We start from the raw sequence: 25,510 nt of genomic DNA, 5'->3' as shown, positions 1-25,510 counted from the left end.
ACTTTATACCAATATTTATGTTTGTCTCTTCTAGCAGTCAATCACTGCTGAATCAAGATCATTTTATATATCCGATACAGGATAATTCTATGACCTTGATTTGCCTGGTATAGTTCCAGTTCAAAGCTGTCGTCCCAACTTAGTAATGAAAAACATCTTTTCATTCTCCAAAGTGTCTCTGTAAGAATAATAAATTTGGTCATTTTAACTAAGGGAGAGAACTAGAGTTCTACTATATAATCAGTTACAATAAAAGTCTGTCAGCTTCTAAATCTACAAAAATTTGGAAGGACAAATGTTACTAATTTATGTTAAAAAATGTTAGTTACTTATGGAGATAAATTTAACAGACAACTGCAGGAATCACATAAAAACATTATCTGATATAGCAGGTTATTTATGTAAAGAAAAAAAGTTACACTTTAGCTAAAGTAGTTAACTTATTGTCAATTTTCCTCACAGCTGGGTCAATCTATTTGACTTATGATTAACAAAACAGAAAAAAATGTTTTACAAATCTGCACAAAATGATTTAGACTTCTTTCTCACTAATATGTTATACAAGTCTGTCATGTTAATAAGACTAGTCTGGAAAACAAATGTCTTCATTGGAGAAATTTTTAAAGTAAACACCTGAAGATAGAACTCCACAGATTCCTATTCAATTTCTATTTTTCATCCTCTTTCTGACTAACCAGACCTTAGTTTCTTGGGGGCAATATGGTCAATGAAGGGCTTCCCAGGTGGCACTAGTGGTAAAGGACCCACCTGCCAATGCAGGAGACATAAGAAACACAGATTCGATCCCTGGGTCGGGGAGATCCCTTGGAGGAGGGCAACCCGCTCCACTGTTCTTGCCTAGAAAAACCTCCAGACAGAGGAGCCTGGTGGGCTACAGTCCACAGGGTTGCAAAGAGTCAGTCACAACAGAAGCAACTCAGCACAGCACGGCACCACACAGCATGCTCAATTAAAAGAGTACTCATCTCTTCAGAGACACGAATAGCCATGTGACCCAATTCTGGCCAATGAGTTATAAGTGAAAGTATCTGGTAGGCCTCGAGGAAAAACAACTGTCCTCTTGTTGAAAAAAAGAGAGACAGAAGGGTCATTCTTTCTGCCTTTCCCTTTTTTTCTGCTGAATGCAGACTTGATATAATGATTTGGAGCAGGGAGCCTGCAACCTTGAGAAGTAGTCATACTCTAAACAAGTTTATACATTTGCAAAACTCATCAAACTATCCAGTTAGGATGGGTGCATTTTATAGTACAGAAAATGATACCTTAATAAACATAATTTTTATTATTTATTTTTTGGCCACACCCCACAACATGGGGGATCTAGTTTCTTGATAGGGATCAAACCCATGCCCCCTGCAATAGGAAAAGGGTGTCTTAACCACCGGATCACCAGGGTAGTCCCGAGATAATTTTTAAAAAATCATTTGCTGGACAAGATCATAACCTTTTAACATATATTATGATTAACGTACAGACCTTTTTTAAAAAATAGGAACAAAATAAATATTTCTTAGCTTGACTTTAATTATTTGTTAATTCTGTGGCTATTTGAGCAATATAAAGTACTCTGCTGGAGAAGGAAAAATACACACCATAGTTGAAAAGACAAATATCCACTTATGCAGTATTTGTATACACATCTGCAGTTCTTTTGGGAAGAGATTAAGTCAGGAAGACCTGACTCAACTGTTCTCAGAAAAAGAAATAAAATAATTTACCAAGAAATAATAATATACTTTCTCCTATTTAACCCTTCGTAAAAATCTATAAAGCAATTTCCAGTATAGAAATCTAGTGATACCACTAGGTTTTAGTTAAGAAACAAGCAAAACAATGTGCACGTAAAAATACTGCTGACTCTTGGTTAAAAACATTTATAGATGATACTAGTGGCAAAATTAAATCAAAATAACATTTAAATAATAGACAAACTAAACCAGTATTTCATAAATCATGTTTTGGAGGAAAAAAAGAGACCTGAGCATATTTCATGAAAAATGGGTATAATGTTAAATAAATTTAGGTGATGATAGTTTGAACAAGGTTAAACAAGTTTCGTTACTTCTTTCTCATAGGCTTTAATGTGATCATGTGTACTGTGAATTCCTGAAAGAGGTTATATGGAATGCAGTGTGCCCCAAACTTAGTCAGAGATTCTCACAGGACTTGGCTTGAGGGAGTCACATTTTAGGAAACACTCTGAATGATGACAGCACAAGTCAAATCAAATCAAATTGGGGTTTTCCTCCATATTCTGTTTTCGTATTTCTGTTGGAGAAGGTAATTATGCATTTTATTTAAAATATCTTCTTTAAAAATATAAAAAAGAATCTAAATTGTCAGTAAATTTTGACTTAATAAGAAAGACTGAATACCGCTCAGATATCCAGACTTATAAAATAACAGAGTATTATGTAGAGCTGGTCACAAGCAGAGTTGACCCCACCTTTTAAGAACAACCAACACTAAAATCTGTGGAGTACATGCAACCAATTCTGAGTCCTTTCTTTAGTGTAAAGAGACTCAGAATTTATCCCTGGACTCTCTCAATAATAATCATATTACTTTGAATAAATAAAACCTTGATTTCCTTAACTGTAAAAGTACTATAAAGTGTAAAGCTAGACTACATAAACTATGAAATTTTTAGCCCTAAATATGTTATTTTCTGGGCTTCCTTCATGGTCCAGTGACTAAGAATCTGCCTGCCAACGCAGGGGACACGGGTTCAATCCCTGCTCCAGGAAGATCCCACATGCCAAGGAGCGACTAAGCCTGAACACAGCAACTAGGGCTGCGCTCGAGAGCCCGGAAGCCACAACTCCCAAGCCTGTGAGCCGCAACGACTGAGACTGTATGCCTAGAGACTGTTCTACAACTGGGGGAGCCACCACAATGAGAGGACCCTGCTTCTGCAACTAGAGAGGAGCCCCTGCTCGCCACAACCACAGAAAGTCTGCACCCAGAAACAAAGATGTAGCCAAAATAAATACATCTTTAAAAAATTCAAATATGCCATTTTCTAACTTATTATGTTTAATAGTTATTAAGTAATGTGAGGAAGTATTTTATGAAGTATAACTTATTTTCAAAACCATCATGAAGTATGAACTCTGCACAATATCTCCCTTATATTTATTTGTCACTTAAAACTTTAAAGGTGAAGTTCATCTTGGTAAAAAGCAAATTTTATGTCCCTCTACTGTCTGAAGTATTTATTTCAAATACATCCATATTTGTAGACTTGGGAAAGAGGGACAATGGACTACAACTTAATAAAACTCTGGATATCTGGAAAGGATTATCATTCAGCCAGAAAAAAAAGCAGATGAACATGCTGTTACTTTTTCAACTGTTAATTATTTTCAAAAGCAAAGTTTAGTTTTGACATCATGAGAAACAATATTCCAGTGGACAAGAAAAAGGTGTAGTAGCTTTAATAATAAATATTCTTTAAGAAACTGTAACTGCTTACCTGTAACGGACCCAAGATAGAACTTGTTGTATACATAAAAAAGAGACGAAGATAACTCAGGACGTTGGCAAATGCAAAAAGTCCCTCTGCCACCAGGGTAGGGTGGAACGCATCCCAGTCCTTCCGATCCGCAAAATCATGAAACTAAGATTAGGAAGGAAAAGCCAAAGGTAAGTTGCTCTCTCAACTTAGGAAAATAAAAACAAATACTCTGACCATTGAAAGAAAACCATTTTGTCTTTCCTTGTGGCAGAACTCCATTTATGTCTCATAAACTTCTCTTTTAATAGAAATAACATTGTTTTAAATAAATAGATGATTTCTACACATGTGGAGCAATATCTATTGTGTTCCATGAAGAGGTTTTCTCCGAAATTCTCATGCTTTAAAAGATGAAATAATTTTTTAAAGACAGTCATTAAACTTTTTATGAATGAAATTTTTGCTAGTCTTTCTTAAATTCCACAACACAAGCTTGAAATTAATTAGCTTTCGCATTAAATTAAGCTAGCTACTTGACTCAAGATTCTACAATGTACCATAGAAGCTCTTCTCCCTTCTAAACAAGAACAAAAAGGGTGTATTATTATACCTGGACACAGAGTAACCACATGTTTCAACTGCCTGGGACACTCCCAGATTACATACCAGTTTTCCTGGCCTAATTATTAATTGTGCTTTTCTTCATTTGTGTATCTTGGTTTGAAATAATAAAATTATATGGGTATCCTGCTTCTACAGGGTAGTCTAAGAGACCAGTCTAAAAAAGGGACCAGTCTAAAAAAACCAATGACCATCAACCTCTCTATCCAACCATTTCTCTATAAGTGATCAATTTTTATTTTCTTAATAACCTCACAGCTCTGGTCATTGACATACCTAATAAACATGTTCTGTACTAATGATCAAATACAGGAATAGAGTTTTTAATAAAGTGGTATAAGAAAAGCAGTTTGCTTTCTCTCTAGTCTGTAAATTAGCCAAAACTCAAAAAATATTATATAATAGTTCCTTGAATGTGACACCTCAGAATTCTAAACTCCGGTGTAAACAAAGATAGTCAACATAGTTTCTGTTTCCTTTCCTGGGCTTTAAATCAATCTTTATAAAAGTAACATTGTAAGATGTCTATAAGGTTGGATTTTTGTCGAATTTTAAATATAAAACTATAGGCATCAGAAAATAATTAAATTTACATCACTTTTTAAGCTATGGAGATAATCGTCATGATTTGGAATGCGTAAAACACCATAATGAGTTCCATTCAGATAAACTTTTCCCTGGTAAATATAACCAATTTAAATAACTTTGTGTTCTCATTTTAAGTAATAGGTAAATTAACCTAGCTCAGATATAAGGAATTGGCATTTGGTAGAAAGAAAATGCCCGGACAGACCTGGATTTAAATCCAGTCTTGGTTTCTTACTGTGTGGTCTTGGACAAGTTACTTATTATCTCTGAGCTTCCTTTTCCTTATTTGCAAAATGGGGATAAGGACATCTGTCTCATAGAGTCCCTGTGAGAATAAAATGAGATAAAGTATAGCAAGTATCAACCAAGGTACCTGGCATATAATAGGTAACCAACATTTAAAGGTAATTAACACCCTTGAAAGTATTAGAAAGGAAGGAAACAATGGGCGCTATTTCCTTGCCAAAGATAGGTTTAAAATGAAAACACATCAGACACAGATTTGGGCCAAAGTAACTCTGAGATCCATGGCTAAATATCTTGGGTTTTTCCTAAATAAACTTCACTCCTGCCTTCAATTGACATAGTTAATAGTCACCTTGTTGTGAGCAACCACTTTGAGGGCAAAGGTTGCCAAATAAAGTGAATTCATGACAAAACTGAGCTGATTACGAGATTCTTCTAAAAAGTCTTCCAACCCTTCATACCAGAGTCTTTTAATGTCTGACCATATCATTCCTAAAAAAAAAAAAAAAGAAAAAAAAATCAGACGACACTCTCTTAATTCAATAATAAACTAAAATTCAAAGTATTAAATAAATAACATGTATCATCTGTAGCCTCATTCAGAAGAAAAAAATAACATTCAGTAAAAAGTTCTTAAAATTTGAAAGAAAAGGAATCTTAAGCTTCATCTGACAATATCTTTCCCAGAGAGGGATTGTAATAAATGATGTGAAACAAGCATAAGAAAACAAATAAATCATTGTTAAATGTCCCCTCCCCAAAGGCTCGGTTCCTGATTATTTTCTTTTCTCTATCTGCACTCCTATAGTGACCTCATCCAGTCTGGTCTAATGGCTTTAAATAGTATCTATGTAGTAGACTTTCAAATTTTTAACTAAACCTGTATTTACACAATAATAAGTATCTCTAACCCTCCCTCCTAAACTTAACCTGCACAGGTAGTTGGCTACTCTAAATCTCAAACTGGATGTCCCAACATGTCCAAACTGAATTCCTAGTCTCTGCTCCCAAGGTCACAGCACTTAGAGACTTCCGTATCTCAGCTGATGGCAACTCCATCCTAGATGCTCACTCTAAATGTCCTTGCCTCACCCTTGACTGATATTCTTGTAAACCACACATTCAATGCAATAGTAAATCCGTTGGCTCTATTTTCAAAATATAGTTAGTAACTAACCTTTCTCACCACCACTTCAAATTCAAGCCACTATCTTCTCTGGCCTGAATGTCTGAAACAACCCACTTGGTCTCCCTGCTTCTACCCTGTTTTCCCTGAAATCCATTCTCAACACAGCAATCAGAACAATCTTTTTAAAATGCAGTGTTATTTCTCTCATCAAAACCCTGTAGCAAGTCCCAGAGGACAAAGAATTAACTGCAGGACAGATCTCTTTCCCCATGGGAACAAAACCTCATGTTATCATCTAGTAAAGTGGTTTCCTTGGAAACATACTATGTTAAGGAAAGTATGGAAAGTCAGCTGTGCTCAACATTGTTATAAAAACAATCACTGACTAGGAAACTGCATAAGTGGAATCATAGACCCCCAAAGTATACACAAATAGGACTATATAAAAACATGTTAAGAAACACAGGTTTCAGCTTCTCTGTGTGATGTTTCTTTAACTTGAAGTGTGCCTGTAGTGGGAACTACACTCTGAGGCTTTATAATATATCCAGATTTATAAGAAATCCTGCCAGTTTTCAGGCTTCTCTGGCTGGGGTAGCCCACACCTATGAATACGACCTCGTTCCACACGACTGAGTGTGCCCCGTATGGGGCTAAGAAGCCCCAGTTTTTTGTAAGAACTGCCAATAAAGACGTATTTGAAGCTGTCATGCTTTATTTCCTGCCTTATATCCTTCCACAGAGATAAGTAAATCTGGTGTCAGGTTTCTGCCTATGGTGTCTGGCAAGTGTGAATGTTAATAAGAACCTAAGACCACTGCTGCTGACTGTGCATAGCGCGCACTGCACCCTGCACCTTCCCTTTTATCTCCTTTTATTCAGAGTCAAAACCAAATTTTTTAGAACGGTCTCTGAGGCCCTACATTACCTCTCCTCTTGGATCTCCTCTGCTCTCTATCTTTCCTTCCACTACCCTAGTCACACTGGCCTCCTGGCTTCCTTGCTGTTCTCGGAACACCCAAAACTCCCAAACGGGACACTAGCTCTTCTTCCAGCTGGAAACTCCTCATCCAGACGTCCATCCTGCATCTTTGCTCACCACCTACTCTGATCGTCATATTTAAAATCACAAATTTATGCCTGTCACTCCCAATCCTCCAACTCTGCTTCTCTATCTTTTCCCTTAGTACTTATCACTTTTAAACAATGGACATAGTTTACTTATTATGTCTACTATTAACTGACTATCTTTCTCCCACTTTGGGTAAAAACTCTTCAAAAGTAAGAATATTTATCAACCAATGTCCTTAATGTCCTAAATAGTGCCTGATACATAGAAGGTGCTCAAAAAACTTGCTCAATGAATAAATACACATAAATAAATACCAACCAAACCAAAACTTCCTTCCTCTTCTTTGGCCAGAAATTTCTCCAGTTTTATATTCCTAGGAGTACTAGAGAACAGTACCGCAATAGAGGATTGCTTTATGATACATTCCTCCATTAAGATATTTTTAAGGAGAATGTAAAGTGACTGGAGGAGATCAAACCAGTCAATCCTAAAAGAAATCAACCCTGAATATTCATCAGGAGGACTGATGCTAAAGCTGAAGTTTCAATATTTTGGCCACATGATGCGAAGAACCGACTCATTAGCAAAGACCCTGATGCTAAGAAAGATTGAAAGCAAAAAAGAAGAGGGCAACAGACAATGAGATGGTTAGATAGCATCACTGACTCAATGGACATGAACTTGAGCAAACTCTGGGGAGACAGTGGAAGACGGAAGCCTAGAATGTTGCAGTCCATGGGGTCACAAAGAATTGGACATGACTTAGCGACTGAACAACAGCAAATGACAAAAGAACAGATTGCTACAGCCTACATATGGGTGAAGATCAAGTTAAGCCATCAGAATCATCCTCTGGCTTACCAGTAGACAGAATAAGTCCCCTGGGAAAAGTATCTTGAGAGTATTCTTGAAAAACTCTGTTCATAATATCTTAATTATAAAGAATACATACTTTATGTACAAGATCATTTTTAAATATCTGCAGATCTGACACAGAAAATACGTTTTTTAAAATTCCATTTACAAGAGCTTCTATTTAAAATGAACAGGGACTTCCCTGGTGGTCCAGTGGCTAAGAGTCCGCTCCCAATGCAGGGGGCCCAGGTTCGATCCCTGGTCGTGGAATTAGATCCCACATGTCACAACTAAAGATCCTTTATGCTGCAACTAAGAGCTGGCACAGCCAAATAAATATTTTTAAAAACTGAAAATAATATAGATAAAAACTATCAAAAATGTTAAAGCAAATAACTTATATTTTATTACCCCAAACACTGTAACACTAAAACACTAAACTAAAATGCTTACAGAAATAAGTGTTTTATTTCTGTAAAATGCAATATTATACCTCAATGGAACTCTTGACAAAAATTACAACATGGATTGGATAAGATTTTGATTTTAAAAAGGCAGATATATGAAAGAATATTAAGTACCACTGACAGGTATTTTCCCATCTCTTAGGCAACACCCCACACCAAAATGAAGCTAATATACTCGATCTATTTCAAATTTCTGAATTGGATTGGAAGAACACAACAATGTTAAACTATTATAAGCAACGCAATCACTACCTAATCAATGGACCATATATACATATAAAGAATTATTAATATTAGCAAAACTATAATCCCATCATTTGGGGATTTCTCAAGGCTTGCTCCTAGGTCCCCTCTTCTCATTTTATACTTTCTCACGTGTCTCACACATGCCCATAGTTTCATATACAACATATATGTAGATTATTTGCACACTGCTAACTCACGCTTAAACTTCCTCTTGAATTCTAGACTATGAAATCAACCAACTGGATGATTGATACCTCTTTTGAGTATCTCAAAGACTTTTCAACTTTGACAACCACTCTCAGAATCTATTCTCTCACAAATTCCCAAACTTAGTACTCTTCCAGAATACTTACATTGCTTAATAATGCTCCTCCTCCTCTCCTCCTACACATATATGTATGTGATATGTATATACATGTATGTATGTGATATGTATATGTGTGTGATATGCATATGTGATATACATATATTTCCATGTTCTATTTGCTTTACTTTATAATCTCTTGAACCTGTTTCTTTCTCTCTTTTTCTATCACAACCATCCTAAGTTCAAGGTATCCATCAGCTTACTGCAACAGGCTCTTTACTGGTCTCCCTCCATCTACTCTTGCCACAGCTCTTCCTCCCAACCCATTCTCTATACTGTAGCCAAAATGATCTTGTCACTTACCCACTTAAAAAACCCACTTACCCACTTAAAGTGGTTTCCCATTGTTCTTAGTATTAAGTCAAAATTACTTAACGTGGCCGACAAGGCTGTGCTGGGTCTAATGCAAATCTGTATCTGTGGCTTCATCCTGAATTCCACTTCTCTTGCTCTCCTTGCTCCACCATTCCTCAGTCCCTTCTGTGTGCCTCTTGCCACAGGGTCCCTGAATGTAACTTTTAGATCAGCCTAGAATACTTCCTCTCCCAATTCTCCTAGAATAATTTTCTTTCCCAATTCTCCAAGTTGACTCCTATTTATTCTTTAAATTTTAGCTCATTTATCATTTCTTCAGGACAGCCTTTCCAATCCCCCAACTAGGTAAAAAGCTCTTATAATATGCTTGCCCTCTTAGCTCCATGATCTTTACTTAGTAGCACTTAACTCATATATAATTATTTATTTTATCTGTGTGATTCTCAAGTTACTGAGTTTTTTAAAAACAATAATTAGATCATAAGCATCATGCATGTTAGGCCATATCTGTTTCTGCCTGTGCCAGGACAAAGCAGGTATATAACATTTCAAAATGGACCTTTTTGTAAGGGCTGTTCTATTATATTCCAACGGTTAAAAAAAACACCTAACTAAATGGATACCATTAAGAGTCTGCGGATTCAACAACACATTGTTTTCTTTTTTTACCTTGCTCTTTGTAATTCAACCCTATTTATTTTTCTGGAGGGTTAAGGAAAATAACAGAAAATAAATATACAAAAGCCAGGTATCATGAGTCAGGAGTCACTGTACTCACTGCATGAAAAAGTAAACTGAACCAAGGAATGCCTTTAAACAAGCAGGCACAACCCGTCTCAAAAAGGGCAAGGGCAGTAAAAACTACAGAAGGTCATTATTTATTTTACAGCATAATACTTATAAAAACACAATTTTCAGCAAATAAAATGTCTTTTTAAAAGACTTATTTCTAAAGAGATATGGCTATCATTGTAAAGAACTGATTTACAGAGTAAGTCACCAGGGAATGCTCTAAACCCAAATTTAAGTAATGGCTCTACAACACAGATGGGTTTCCCCGATGCCTCAGCAGTAAAGAATCCACCTGCAATGCAGGAGACGTGGGTTTGATCCCTGGATCAGGAAGATACCCTGGAGGAGAAAATGGCAACCTACTCCAGTATTCTTGCCTGGAAAACCCCATGGACAGAGGAGCCTGGAGGGCTACAATCCAAAGCGTCAGACATGACTAAGCAACTGAGCACAAACAGAAGTAAAGTAAAGTCGCTCAGTCGTGTCCGACTCTTTGCGACCCCATGGACTGTAGCCTATCAGGCTCCTCCGTCCATGGGATTTTCCCAGGCAAGAGTGCTGGAGTGGATTGCCATTTCCTTCTCCAGGGGATCTTCCTGACCCAGGAATCGAACCCGGGTCTCCTGCATTGGAGGCAGACGCTTTATCGTCTGAGCCACCAGGGAAGTAAGGTAATATGCATTTGCAAAAGTTCATAGGTTCTTAAAAAAAAAACTAATGATATAACAAAATTGTTAACTCTTAAAATGCAATCAAATATATTTTAAAATGCCTAAGAAAATGTTCATATTCTTATAACAAAAAAATTCATCAGCAAAATCTGTCTTTAACAAGCATGAACAATTTTAGTAACTGAGAAAGAATTCTTAGCTCCCATGTAATTAAATCATATGAAGAGATCTGCTTCTTTATTATCAAGTTTAAGAACATTTATCTTTTTAAAAAAATGTAAGCTATGTCCCCAGTGATCATGTACTTAGTTGCCCAGTCGTGTCCGACTCTTTGCAACCCCTTGAACTGTAACCCACCAGGCCCCTCTCTCCATGGGGATTGTCCAGGCAAGAATACTGGGAGTGGGTTGCCATGCCCTTCTCCAGGGGATCTTCCCAACCCAGGTGTTGAACCAAGGTCTCCCGCATTACAGGCAGATTCTTTACCATCTAAGCCACGAGGGAAGCCCCCCAAAATATGGAACGCTTCACGAATACAGCCATCTTCTCTGTATTGTTCCAATTTGAGTATATGTGCTGCTGAAGCAAGCACTCAATGATTATGGAAGTGTTCAAATTCTTGCTGTATAAACTATGTAAAATTATAAGCTGACTGCAGTTTATAATGCCACCAATCAAGGGAGAATTAACAGGCTAAATAAAGGCAGAACCTTTTAAACTAACTTGATACCTACCAATAATCCACAGTATAAGGAGATAGTCTATTCTTTCAAGGGCTGGCCCCATTGTGTTTTTCTTATCCTCATTGTAGACAAGAGAGTATAGGTTTAGTAACAGTAGGAATGTGAAATATGATGCTCCATGAATAATAAATTTCATGAAAGGTGTGTGAATAATTCTGCCAAACTGAGATTTTGGAGCTATCAAATAACAAAGTGACAAAACTGGCCAAAAGATGCCAACTGTCAAAACAGTCATTATCTTCTTACAGGTAGGCTTACGACGGTAACCTGACATCTGTCCAAACCAAACAGTGTTCAGGAACTGCTGACAGTTGGACTGGGAAACAAACTGAAAAGGAAGCACACACACACACAAGTCAAATATAACTTGTAAATAGGATCCAATAGCACTATTATTTAGTTACATTGAAAGTTTTAATTATAGTTTGAAATCAGTTCTATATAGTCCAGTTTTTTTTTCTTACATGTAATAAAAGAGTGTAGTGGTTAAGAGCATAGACTCTGGAGCCAGATTATCTAGATTTAATTCCAGGCTCTGCCACTTAGCTTACTAAATGACCTTGAGCAAGTTTTTAAATCTCTCTCAGCCTCAAATTCTCCATCTATAAAATGAGGATAATAACAGTATCAAACACTAGTCAAACACTGGTTATGAGGATTAAATGTAAAGCTCTTAGAATAGTGCCTGGTCATAGCATGCATCCCTTAAGTATTAGTGACTATTACTAGCCTGCCTGCTTAGCCATTATGAAACATTTACTTTATAAAGACTCATAACAGTATTTATGAAATTTCAAAATTAACAAGCATAATCCATAGAAAGAGACTTCAGCCTAGAAAAATTAATGATTTCAGTTACAAGAAACCAATATGTCAAGCACAGTAAAGCAATTAAAGGCTAAACATCACATATATTTATGTTCCATGAAAACACTGAGAATTTCTTAAAATGTGTTAAAGACACTCTTAAATCCTCATAAAATGGAATTCTGTGTGAGAAGAAAAGGAAAAATATTCCCACATAAGAGGAAAATTCTAGTTCAAATACAGAAATTAATTTACTGAAGTTTATAAAGATTCTTAGTTTGCAAAATTCAGAAGTAATATTTTCCCAATATAATGTTCATGCTAGGAAGTATAAGTTAAGGATTCTGATGACTCTGGACTCAGTAATGTAATCAGGCTTGAAAATCGCTGAAGTAAAGCACAAATGATCATAATATCATTCAGATATTCAATAATATTTGGTCAATGTTATGTTTTAAAATGTTTCATCCCAAGACAGAATATAATTTATAGAATGCAACAGTGTACTTAAAAAACCTGGACAGAGTTTTGTTGTTTATTGTGCTTATCAAGAAATTTCCTAATAAGCCATACTTATTTTTGGCAATTAATATTTGTCCTTCTGCTTAGCTCTCAGCTCTCTTAGTTCTCTTGTTAGGGAATTGTTAGTTTGTCCCTTAAAAGGAACTATCAGGGAGAAAAATACAGATTTTCTTCCCACCAACCACCCAGTTTAGTAGCATCCCAAACTCAGTAGTTTCATCCTTCCCCCAAATATCAAAGCAATCTCAGGACTGACTGCTGCCCTCGTCATCTCTCTACACTATGATGATTTAATTAACCATGATTTTAAATATGTAATTGGAAGAACTTTCAATTGGAGATATTCTAAGTCTGGTGGTTTTAAAATATAGACACAAATTCTTTGATACTCTTCTCACCAACAATGGAGAGGCTACCAATATTCCCTGTCCTTCAGTTCACCAAGGTTGTTATTGCTTTAACAAGTAGATTCTGGAAGTGATGCTATGTAAATTCTGAAGGCTGGTCTTAAAAGGACATTCAGCTTCCACCTTGTTTGGGAAACACTTGGTCTTGGAGCCAAAAGATGGCATATAAAACGTCCCACTGCCCTGAAGCCACCAGCCTACAAAGAAGCAGAGGCTACATGTAGCCACTCTGATTAACCCTCAGAGGCTTCTCAGACCATCTTGCAGCCAGCGCACCATGAGGGCCATGCTCCTCCATGGTTCCAGTCCTGAGTTCTCAGGAGGACTGCCCTCAATGGACCCAGCCTACTGAGCATCCTGCCCACTCAGAGCTCCCTGTTTGAGACCTCAGGTGTTGCTCAAGCACCAGGCATATGAGTGAAGAAACCTCCAAGCTGAGATTATTGACATGGTGAAGCAGAGACAAATCAATCTTGCTGTGCCCTTTCCTAATTCTTGACCTCAAGAGGTTTGTGACCTCACAAAACTTAAAAGCATAATAAAATGATCATGAAATTATCACAAAATGACTATGAAGTATTGTTTTATGCCACGTGAGTATCAAGGCAGTTTGCTATTCAGGATGTAGCACCAGAACAAAATATTATCAACTATCTGAGAAAATACTATCTTTCCCTTTCATTATATTTAGAAATCCAATGTAAAAAACTAATTTATATTTCATTCATTTTTTAAATTACAGAATATTTTCCTCCCAACTAAAAGTATTACCATTACTCCTTATTCCTTTTCTCTAATCTTCTTTACCCACTCCAGTACTCTTGCCTGGAAAATCCCATGGACGGGGGAGCCTGGTAGGCTACAGTCCATGGGGTTGCAAAGAGTCGGACATGACCGAGCGACTTCACTTCACTCACTTCACACTTTGTCACTGGAGGAGGAAACGGCAACCCACTCCAGTATTCTTGCCTGGAGAATCCCATGGACAGAGGAGTCTGGCAGGCCGTGGTCCATGGGGCCGCAGAGAGGCGGACATGACTGAAGTGACTGCGCACACTGAGCAGTCTTCTTTAGAATGGGACATTTGGTTATCCTCTGAATTCTTCAGGGATATATATATATGTCACTAGGAAACTTCCTTAGTTTTTCTCCCCTTACCAGGATAATCTTGGTTTTTTCCACCTTTCTTTGAGATTCTTTTTCCAATCACTTAAGTTGATTTTGCTATATCTTTTCTGTCATTTTCTAGTTATTTCATGTCTATTTTAGGTTGTGGAACACAAAAGAAAATAAACATAAGATCTACTCAAATGTATATTAGAGGAAGATTATATCAGAGTTCTCTGTTTTTAGGTATACATGTTAACATTGTATTTTCTTCTTAAGCCACATAGGTATGTTATTGATTTATCATCTTATAGCTACCTGGATCCAAATTCTTATACTTAATTTTTTATGAATGCTCTACCTTAAGTAAGAAACCTCAGAGTACTAGAAAAAGTATAGCATTTGAAGCCAGAGATCTGGATGAGAAATATAATATCTAGGTAATCTTAAAGTAACATCTTAAAATTCCTATATCAATCTCTCAAGTCACAAAGCTATTTGGAGGCTCAAACTGTCAACCAACATAATAAAAAACTCTGCTCCGAGCACCAAAGGTCCTATATCTTGCCTTCTACCATAGGTCGTTCAGTCGTGTCCGACTCTTTGTGACCCCAGGGACTGTAGCCTGTCAGACTCCTCCATCCATGGGATTTTCTAGGCAAGAGTGCTGGAGTGGATTGCCATTTCCTTCTCCAGGGAATCTTCCCAACCCAGGAATCGAACCCAGGTCTCCCGCACTGCAGGCAGACACTTTACCGTCTGAGCCACCAGGGAAGCCCATAACTGTGATAAGCAAGTTTTACTCCAATATCTATGTTGTTAATAAGAATAATGGGTCTTAGAAGCAATAATTTAGAAGTATCATACACCAGCACTCCCCAACTGAACATCATTGTCTGCATATAAATATCCATGTCTATTAAGTTATCTCAAAAAATGAAATTAAAAATGCATACCTTCCTTCTTCAAGTTCCTGAATCATATGCATGTGAGTGTATGGGGAGTAGAAATAGGTATTTCCCTTAATAGGAAGGGATGATGCCAGAAGAGCCAGATTCAACTTAGTTATCATAGCATACGTCTCTCCACCTTTGGGTTTCACAATGAATTAACAAATAAGAATAAGGAACATAATATCTGAAAATTTTATTTTTAAACAGAAAGGCCCTATATCTGTAGAAAGGACTATTTATAACTAGATTAATAATATAAATTTGTAACAGACAAAACACAAGGTGGAAACTGCATTAGGAAGGCATTTACTATTCAAAATCTTACCTGCATAGATAGCTACTATTTAGCAAAAAGGATTATATTAATATCCATACTATTATTATTGTTAAAAATAATAGCAACTACCATTTATTGAGTACTTGCTTAAACGCAATATTCATTGTACTAAACTCTTTAAATATGCATATCCTTAATTAATTCTTAAAACTAAAGCTCAGACAGATTCAATAACTTTCCCAAGGACACACAGCTTTTATGAAGCAGAACTAGGATCTCAATGTAGATGTATTGCTCCAAAGCCTTTGCCCTGAGCCACTAGACTACTGTGGAGGAAATAGTTTAAATATATCACAGAAAACTTCATACCTCCTTTTGGTTATATTTGATAGCAAGTTTTAGACGACTTAAGTTCATTCTTTCTTCTAATAATCCCCGTTTGTCAAGAGGCTCGTCATTGGATGTATGGTTTAGGATAACTTCTAATTCACGCGAATTCCGGGCTTGGGCAAGCAAATCTTTAGCAAACATTTTACATTGCCGGGCTAGTTCCTCATAATCATTTCTGCAAAGTGTACAGTCTATTATTAAAAATGCCACTTCCATCTTCTAATTAAGGTGTTTTCACTAGAAATATTACTCGATAACATTTTAATTCCGACTGCTACACAACATCTGAGGTCATTTTGTGCTGGCAAAGGAACCTACTGGTACATAAATCCCCCACAGCTTTGGGGAAAACGGTAACACAATTATGTTCTCTGCATTCACACTGATAATCTCAGATGAGCACAGTGTTTTCTCATATATATTGATATTCCTAGAAATTCTGATAATATTTTCAACAAGTTCTTCATTTAACTCATTTGCCTTTATTCTCTATAAGTTCTGTATAAAGCTTTCTTTTATATTATTTATCTAAACAATAGATAATATCTTGATGCTATCCAATAAATATTATTATATGATTTTTAACCAGAAATTTTTTCAATGATAGTTTGAAATGTGTTTATACTACTTCTGATATCAAAATAGTATTTTGTTTCATTTTTAAGATGCTCCTTTGAACAAAATCCAAGTTAGAAAGAAACACTGAAACATTCCTAGTTATACAGTCACTATTCCTTGAAACTTAGGACTTACCTGCTTATTAAAGGCAAGCCTAAGTCACTTGTGAGAAACTAAGAAGTTTTAATAGATAATTCTTTATAAAATATCAATTATGTTAAGCTTAAGCCTGAGTGGAACAACTTAAGAATAAAGTTAGAAATAGTTATGAAACAATTGGGATCAGATTTCAGAAACTAATTTTTTATTCAGTGTTTTCAATTGGGTTTTCCATGAATTGGCTGCATAAAGTTATAACTCAAAGAATTAAAAACTTTTCCTTATTGGCTAACATTTTCTCATTTATTCTTTGCATTTACTACATAACCAAAACTACCTAAGTTTGGTAGAATAACTAGTTGTATTTCTTTAACAAAGTATTATCTACTTCTTAGTCTAAGAATTTAATTACAGTCTTATCTAATTAGTTTTATGTCTACATGTTATGTTTCTCCTACTAGAAAATCTCACTGAACAGTGAAATGGGACAATGTCTGGGTGTGTGAAATGTACCTGACATACAAAAAAGCATTCAATATGCTTCTGAAAGTTATGAAGGGTTGGACTCCAAGGATGGTTATAGAATCTGAGAATGAGGAAAGAGAGCAGTTATAAGCAAGTTTGCTCTTGTTTATGGCTACCATTCCCTTTATTCTTCACATTGCCCTAGAATGCCTCTGGTAACATTGAACAAAGTAGGGATTTAAGCATGGGTGGAAGAGTGGAAGAGGGAAGATGGGGAAAGAGTGACCTAAGTGATACTAGGATCTGTTCCACTGAGAGAAAAGGAAAATCCTAAGTATGTGGCAGAAAGGCCTGGTCATTTTGGATCAAATGTAAATAAACATTAAGTGATAATTTGGCCTATGAGAAAACTCATGCTGAAAATATTCTGGAAAAAAGAGAGATAATTTACAATTTCCATTCATTCCCACCTGAATTCCACCTCCACGAGGCTTAGTTCTTTTAAATCAGCACTAAGTTCAAATGCTCTCAGAATTGGATCCTCCTCTGTTAACATTATTAGAGCTGGACTGGCCAAGCAGCGATATATATCAAGACGAAACCTGAGATAAAATTTGATTCTATTATGTAAAATATTTATTATATACATGTGATTAGTATTTTAACCTATAATTTTCATAAATTTAAAATATTATAAAATTAAAAGAAAATAAAACATAATATAATTATTATAAAGTAACCTACAAAAAGAAAGACTTAAAAATAAATATTCTGAGATACAATTATGGAAAAATTTTATACCATTGCTTTTAAAGAAATCGTTTTAGTATTTCTTTTCATAGACTTAAAACTCTGTATCCTTCAATTTAATTTAAAAATTTCTATTCCTGAACTTAGTATTACTTTAAATGAAATCTGCTAATAACTAATTGAATATATGGATGCTTATTAAATTTTCCTTCCCCAGCAATAAATTTACTTTAATATGCTACATATATATAATATATGACTCATTCAATCAGGTTATTTTTGAAAGACATTTTCAAATCTTAAGAATAAAATCATTCATTTATGCCTAATTTCTACCTAAAAGTATTCGCTTTACCTTCCATGAGCTAATTAATGTTCATATTCAATATCCAACAGGAACCAAATCAAAAAAGTTTTGCTATTATTCTTTCATTTATAAACATATAATTCTTAATTTAAAATTTGGTAACTATTATATATTCTTACTTTTAAATAAAAATTTAATATATGCCTATTTCTTTAAAAAAAAGCAAGCAGTTTAGAAACATAATGCTCTGCAATTTTTCTCCTTCCACCAAGTCTACTCCTCAAAGATAGTCACATTTCAGAGAATTGTGAAAAATCTTTCCTGATATTTTCTAGTCATACACAAAAGTACTCAGACATACTATATACAGGGACAATTATTTCTTATGTCACTACATACAGAGTAACCTCATTATTTCCTAAAACTGGATGGTTTTCCATTTGATGGCAGTCCAACTTAATGGAATTTAGGTTGCTTTAATTTTTTACTTCAATTAATAATGTAACAATGATTATTCTTTAGTTCATATATCCTTTGCACACTCAGAATTGCTGGATAAAATGGCATGTGTATCTTAAAATTTGGAAGATGTTTCCAAAGCACAAACAATAAGGAACGCTCATTTCCCCCCAACATGGTCATGCTGCCACCCTAACGGAAGAAAAATGGAATTTTAAGAGTTGTATTACTCTAGATTTCTCTAAAAGCTTAAGCATCCTTTTATGTTTGCTTTTCATTATAGTTCTGTAAACTATCTGTTCATTTGTATTTCCCTATTTTTCTGGTGATTTTTTAAAAAATTCATCAACTTGTTAAAATCTCTTTATATATCAAAGAAATTAGCCCTCTGTCTAGTCAGAAGTGTTTTAAATACTTTTCCCCAGTTCGTTGTTTGTCTTTTCACTTTGCAAAGAAATTGTTCTGTATAGAAATTAAAAACTTTTATGAAATAAATTTATTGAACTATTCCTTATTTAACTGCTAAGTCTCATGTCTTAGACACAAAAATAGGTGCTATATAATGCAATTTTAAGAAAACAATATTTATGAAATCCAACTGTGATCTAGCTATTTAATAAACAAGTACAATTATTTTATCTTAAGTAAGGATTTCTAAAGGGGTATTTGTCTATACCAAAACTGTTCCAAAAACTTAAGAAAAAATATATACAATCAAGCAACTAATTTGTTTCCATCATTATGTCTGTAGTAATTTTTTATGGTAATCAATTTTAGCAGGTTGTTTGTAAAAATGACTTTTGTATTAGCCTACATTATCATATCTAAAAATATGGATTAGGGACATAATGCACAGAAAAACTGCTCGTATTGGTGGCAAACAAGTGGCTGTGTAACAATTAAGTGCCATAGTATGGAAAGCAATTAGATAGAATCAGAAAAATAATGAGGCTGCACCACTTTATAAAATCTGTCATTTTTGGCATAGAGAATAGATCTGTGGTTGACAAGGGGGTAAGGGGGAAGATGACTGGGATTTTGGGGTTGGTAGATACAAACTACTATATGTAGAATGGATTAACAAGGTCCTCCTGTTGAGGACAGGGAACTATATTCAATACCCTCTGATAAACCATAAAGAAAAGAATATAAAAAAGAATGTACATATGTGCATCTCTGAGTCACACTGGTGTATAGCTAATATCAGTATCATGTTATAAATCAACTATATTTCAGTAAATGAAAATAAAATAAAATCTGTCATTTTGGTATTCAAAACACTATCAAAAGTAATGGTGGAATATAAACAGATCAATAATTTTACTGTACAAAAATATGCATAAAATGGATAAAATCATTTTAAAAAAATCAACTATTTCAGGTCACTCAAAATTATCTATTGAGAATCAATTACTGGAAAACTACCAGAACTTCAGGCAGGAATGGCTGGAACCTGTGGCCTTGCCTAAGGCCCACATCCATTATCTCTGCCTTCAGTTCCTTTAAGGAGAACTGTAGTTTTCCATTCTGAAACTGGTAAATCTCTACCTTTGTGCTAACGAGGTATAAATCAATTAGTTGGGAAGTAAAAACCTACAGCTCTGCTGGCTGAAAGGACTGGACTTAGTACAGACGACCAAGGAAAACCTGCAGCTTTTTGTAAGACCAAGTTTGCAGGTTGAGGTGAGGGAAACAGTGGACCAAACAGAAATTTAATAGGGAGATCTTGGAAATGAGAAAAGATATACAAAGTCTCCACAAATTCCTGGGCGACTAAAAAATTAGGCGTGTGTGCAGAGCATCAGGAAGTCTGATGAAAAAGACAAGGAACTCTTAAGAAATGGCTGCAACTTTGAGTGCATTCCCCAGCTAATCCATAGAATGTTTTTTTGTGCTTTATATTCCACAAGCGAGTGAAAACATACAGTATTTGTCCTTCTCCATCTGACTTGTTTCACTTAGCGTAAAGCTCTCAGAGTCTGACCATGTTGTTACAAATGGAAAGACTGTATCACCTAGCACTGCACCATCTCTGAAATTTAAAAACCAGTATCTCACAAATACAGACTGTCTCTCTTCCAGTTCCCTGAAACCTTTACCCGTCTCTTTCTTGGTTAACTTTCTTTTCTCCTGCAGCTCTGCTTAGCAGTTCCTGAAAATGACTTTAGTCAGAGCTCTTTTGACATTTGCTATAACTGTTTTCTCGAACATCAATAACAAACTCTCTCAAAGCCTTCAACAAATATACCAAACCACTTGCAGTTCCCTAAATAAACCACATTCATGTACTGTGTAAAATGCCTTTTACCTTTTAATTTTTATTCATACTTAAACACAGAGCTCAAGCCACAGCTCCTCTAAAAGCTTTCAGAACAAGCTTTTTTTCACACCTCAAATCAAAACAACGTGTTCTCTCCAGCATCAAACCCTATCTCCAAATGCTTACTACACATGTAAGCATACTATTGGAAAATAATTTATATTTAACATTAATAAAGGATTTTAATACTTAGTTCCCTGACCAGGGATTGAAACTTTGCCTTTGGCAGTGGAAGCGTGGTGTCCTAACCACTGGATTGCCAGGGAATTTCTCATAGACTAGTCATTTTAAAACTAGAAAGTCAGATAAATTGCCATAGCTGGGCTTCCCTAATGGCTCAGTGGTAAAGAATCTGCCTGCCCATGCAAGGGACAGGGGTTAATTCCCTGATCCAAGAAGATCTATATGCCATGGAGCAGCGAAACCTGTGCGCCACAACTACTGAGCCTGTTGCTCTAGAATCTGTGAGTAGTAACTACTGAGCCCACATCCCGCAGCTACTGAAGCCTCCACAAGAGAAGCCACCACAATGAGAAGCCCGTGCACTAGAGAGTAGCCCCTGCTCCCCGCAACTAAGAAAGTCCACGCGTAGCAACGAGGACCAGCACAGTCAAAAACAAATAAATAAAATTATTTTTAAAATTGCCATAACTATCAACCAGATCTTATCAAAGAGAAACATAGATCTCATTGGAAAAGAGACTCAAAAATAGAAAAAAATTTCAGTACAATCTCTGCAAGTAAACATTAAATTGATTCCTAGGAGACTTTTCCAATTTATGGCTTTGTGACTATCTGTTGATCCAACAAAGATCTGTTCTTAAGGAGAGGAATGAGGTAAAGTAGATGGCGCACAGCTTTAAAGCTAATTTCACACATACTGTATAAGAAGCCTCAACTAGAAAACAGTGACAACAGATGGCATGGGACTGTAGTAAATGCTTTATCTGACACTATCTCAACTACATCTGACCACTGTAAAGATAATATATACATAAAGGGTATGCTGAAAATGAGATTTTCAAGTCTAGCCCAAAACCACATACGTTATACCACACGCATATGTGTGATCTTGCTCAACCTGTCCAGGAAGAGATACTTTCTTGAGTTCATTCACCCCTCAGTTGTTAACATTTTTGACTGGGGAGAATGGGAAGAGAAAAAGACTTAAATATTGTGTGAGAGGGGACAAAGAGGCATAACAGGCTGAGTATTTAGTTAGACAGGCAACAATATTTATTTTCTTATAAATAAGATAGGAAATAGTTATCTTCATCCCTTCCACTACTTGGAAATTCTTTTAGATTAATAAACCCTGCTTCTAATAGTGACCCTATCGCTGACCAGCAGAATTATGAGATAAACCTTATTCATAATCTGGAAAGTTTTCCTGCCTATTCATCATTTAGTAAATACTTCTTTAAAATACAGAACTCATTGTATTAAGCAAAGCAGCTAGAAGTTTGGCTTTCATTACTCATTGCAATACCAGCTTTCTTAAAAATCTAAATAGAACAATGATAAAAAACTATATTGACATATACCTTACTGCATCACACATCTTAATTTAAATCTTAATTTTCTGACCTGGAATGTCGGAGGCTGTCCTTTTTGTTTTTTGCAGAACACAATGTACATTCACAGCCAACAGCATGGGGCTTAGGCAGAGATACATCCTGTTTTAACAGCATTGTAAGAATTTCATAGTTGTTACGATGAGCAGCTAAAATGACAGGTGCAACATCCATAGTTGTTGAATACTCGGGATTCTGAATTCTCTCCATTAGTTTCTGAAAAATATTTATATAAACATCCAGAAGTTCTTACTTGTGACATCAAAAAAACATTTATCTAAAGAATGTAATGAACAAAAGACACAAGAATATAAAAATTATTTTGAGAAATATAATCACATTTTACTAGGATTAAAATCTTTTTTGAAACTGCAAAACAACTTTAGTTAGTAAATGCAGTATGATCATGACAGACAAAATCTTCACTAGGAAATATTCATATAGCCAGAGTTTTGTTTTCCTAACGAAGAAGTGTGGATATCTGGAGAAATACTTTAGGAAAAAGTGTTTCATTTTCACAAGATTATGGCAACATGCACGACAAGGATAAAGAACAAGAATTTTAGAAAGAGAATATAATGGAAAACAGAAGTGTTAAAAATAGGCAAAGTATATAGGCATGAGAAAAAAAATTTTAAATCCACCTCTACGACAAAACCTTGCCACACTGATAGCAATGAAGTTACTTGTAAAGAATAAGAAAATAGGAGGCACTCTTCATTTTGTATAATTCTCTACATATTTTCAAACACCACTTATACTACTTCCTGTTACAAATGCACAAAAACACCAACAATCATAGCTCCTGGAACCATTAGGCAGTTTGCATTTATAATCTCATTTAATCCCCACAATAGCCTGCAAAAGTGAACATTATAATCTCCATGAAGAAACTGAGGCTCAGAGAAGTTAATGTGCCCGAGCTATCCAATAGAGTGGTAAAGTACAGCTAGAACCCCGGTGTCTGGTCCTCTGGAGCCTGAGCTCCTTTCACTACATGGGCTCATGCCTGGGGACTGCATAACACGAGGAAAGAAACATCAGTAAATAAGAGCCAGGTAAAGTAAATAAGGTTGACTATATTATGACTATTGTATATTCTTTCTAATACTTATCACTTTTTCATAGATGTTTTCCTGTGAGCTGTTTGATTCCATAGTATAAGCTCATCAAGTTCACAGTTAATTTTTGTAATTTTTACTAACATTGTACTAGTACACACATTATAAAAAACCTGAAAAATATACAAAAGCAGAAATAAAAATACCCATATTTCTACTACCTTAAAACATTTTACAGTATTTGTTTTTAACCCTTTTGCCACCACACCTGCTTTTAAGGGCAACTTCAAGGAAGCTATAACAAAGACTCTTTTGGAAAAAAATTTTTTGTACAGAACTTTACATGCAATTTAAGGAAGTTCATAGATTCTCTGTTCAAGGTATTTTATTTTGCTACTATAAATAATACTGTCACAAACATCTTTATGAATACAGTTTTTTCAAACTTTAGGATTATCTCATTAACATAAAACCCTTTAAGTGGAATTATAGATCATGAACAATTTTGAAGCTTTTGATACGTATTATCAAGACCTTTTAATAGTTTATATTACTAATAATACAGAAATGTGCCCACACACTAAGATTTACTCATCAGCACTGGGCATGATCATTCCCAATTTATGAGAGAAAAAACTATCATGAATATTAATTTACTTTTCTTTGATTACTGGTAAATTTTATTATTTTCTGACATTCTTATTTTTTTCCTTCTTTTATGAATAGTTTGTTTACATACTTCCCTTCTATTTATTGGGGTCTTCAAATTAATGAATTTATTTAAAAATTACAGAGAAATCTATAAAAATTTACTCCATTCCCCCTATTTACAAAAGAAGAGGTTATAAAGAGGAGGAAGTCATATTTAATCTCTTACAAAAATAATGGTCCTTATTTTTCCCATGAAACATACTTAACTATGTGAAAAACAGAGATAGATGATTAAAATCCCTAATTTCATTGCACAAAATATAATCTATATACTATAAAAAAGAAACCTGTATTTGAAAGTCAAAATTTATCAAAAGACAATTTTGATAAGCCAAGAATATAGAATGAATTCACTGAGATGACAAATTTTAAAAGTATATAAAAATACTTGACATTGCCTGTCTAGAGGTAATCAACCTGTTAAAAAGTGATGTTGCTGTCACTAGAAGTATTCAAAGCAAAGGCTGGATAACCTTTTTTTGTTAGAGATACTGAAAAAGTGTTCTCTTACTGAGTAGGTGAGGACTGCCTGGCCTTATAACTCGAAATTCAATTGGCAGTGGTAATGGTGATGAAATAGTATCAGTCAATTACTCCAATACCCTGGGACTCTACACTCAACCTCCTTAAGGGAGTAAATGGGTTAAGAGGTTAGGAGGTTGAACAGGTAGGGATACCAAAATATACTAGTAACTGGAGGACGGGTGACAGAAAATTGAATAGGATTCTAGACATTTCTGATCTTTTGAACAGGAGCTATACTATTAGCTCTTTTTTCTCTACACTGTTGGTTGCTTGCTACCACTTAAAATTAGCTGGAACTATCCTTGGGAGAAAATTACGCTTACACAAACTTTGTCATAGTTTAAATGAGGGAAAAATATTTCAGTTAATATATGATAAAGTATTTAATTTAGGGGAGCTTCTCATCTTTCTCAAGAGAATGGCAGATCATTTGCAATCAATTTATAATTCTTTCTTAAACAATATTTTTCTTCTGATTATAGTCAGTTTACAACACTCCCAGAAATTATTTTTACTGATTATTTCACTATATCCTCACCAATAATGAATGTTATAACTGTTACATTTT

At 35.2% G+C, this 25,510-nt stretch overlaps 1 protein-coding gene across 4 annotated transcripts in view; it reads right to left on the bottom strand.

The window, feature by feature from the left end:
- The window catches only part of TRPC1 (transient receptor potential cation channel subfamily C member 1), a 59,486-nt gene that overhangs the window by 12,012 nt on the left and 21,964 nt on the right, over positions 1 to 25,510 (bottom strand). For all 4 annotated transcript variants that reach the window (XM_040234136.1, XM_040234141.1, XM_040234147.1 and 1 more), the window contains 6 exons: positions 22,659 to 22,861; positions 17,706 to 17,837; positions 16,033 to 16,228; positions 11,582 to 11,918; positions 5,286 to 5,425; positions 3,497 to 3,640 (listed from right to left, as the gene is read on the bottom strand). In XM_040234136.1, the coding sequence (XP_040090070.1) occupies positions 3,497 to 3,640; positions 5,286 to 5,425; positions 11,582 to 11,918; positions 16,033 to 16,228; positions 17,706 to 17,837; positions 22,659 to 22,861 (1,152 nt within the window). The remainder of the gene's footprint in view (positions 1 to 3,496; positions 3,641 to 5,285; positions 5,426 to 11,581; positions 11,919 to 16,032; positions 16,229 to 17,705; positions 17,838 to 22,658; positions 22,862 to 25,510) is intronic.

This window comes from Oryx dammah, unplaced genomic scaffold (assembly GCF_014754425.2).
Source record: "Oryx dammah isolate SB20612 unplaced genomic scaffold, SCBI_Odam_1.1 HiC_scaffold_2, whole genome shotgun sequence".
In the NCBI taxonomy this organism is placed as follows: domain Eukaryota; kingdom Metazoa; phylum Chordata; class Mammalia; order Artiodactyla; family Bovidae; genus Oryx; species Oryx dammah.
Note: the sequence above shows the minus strand (reverse complement) of the source record. Positions and strands in the feature narration are given on the sequence as shown.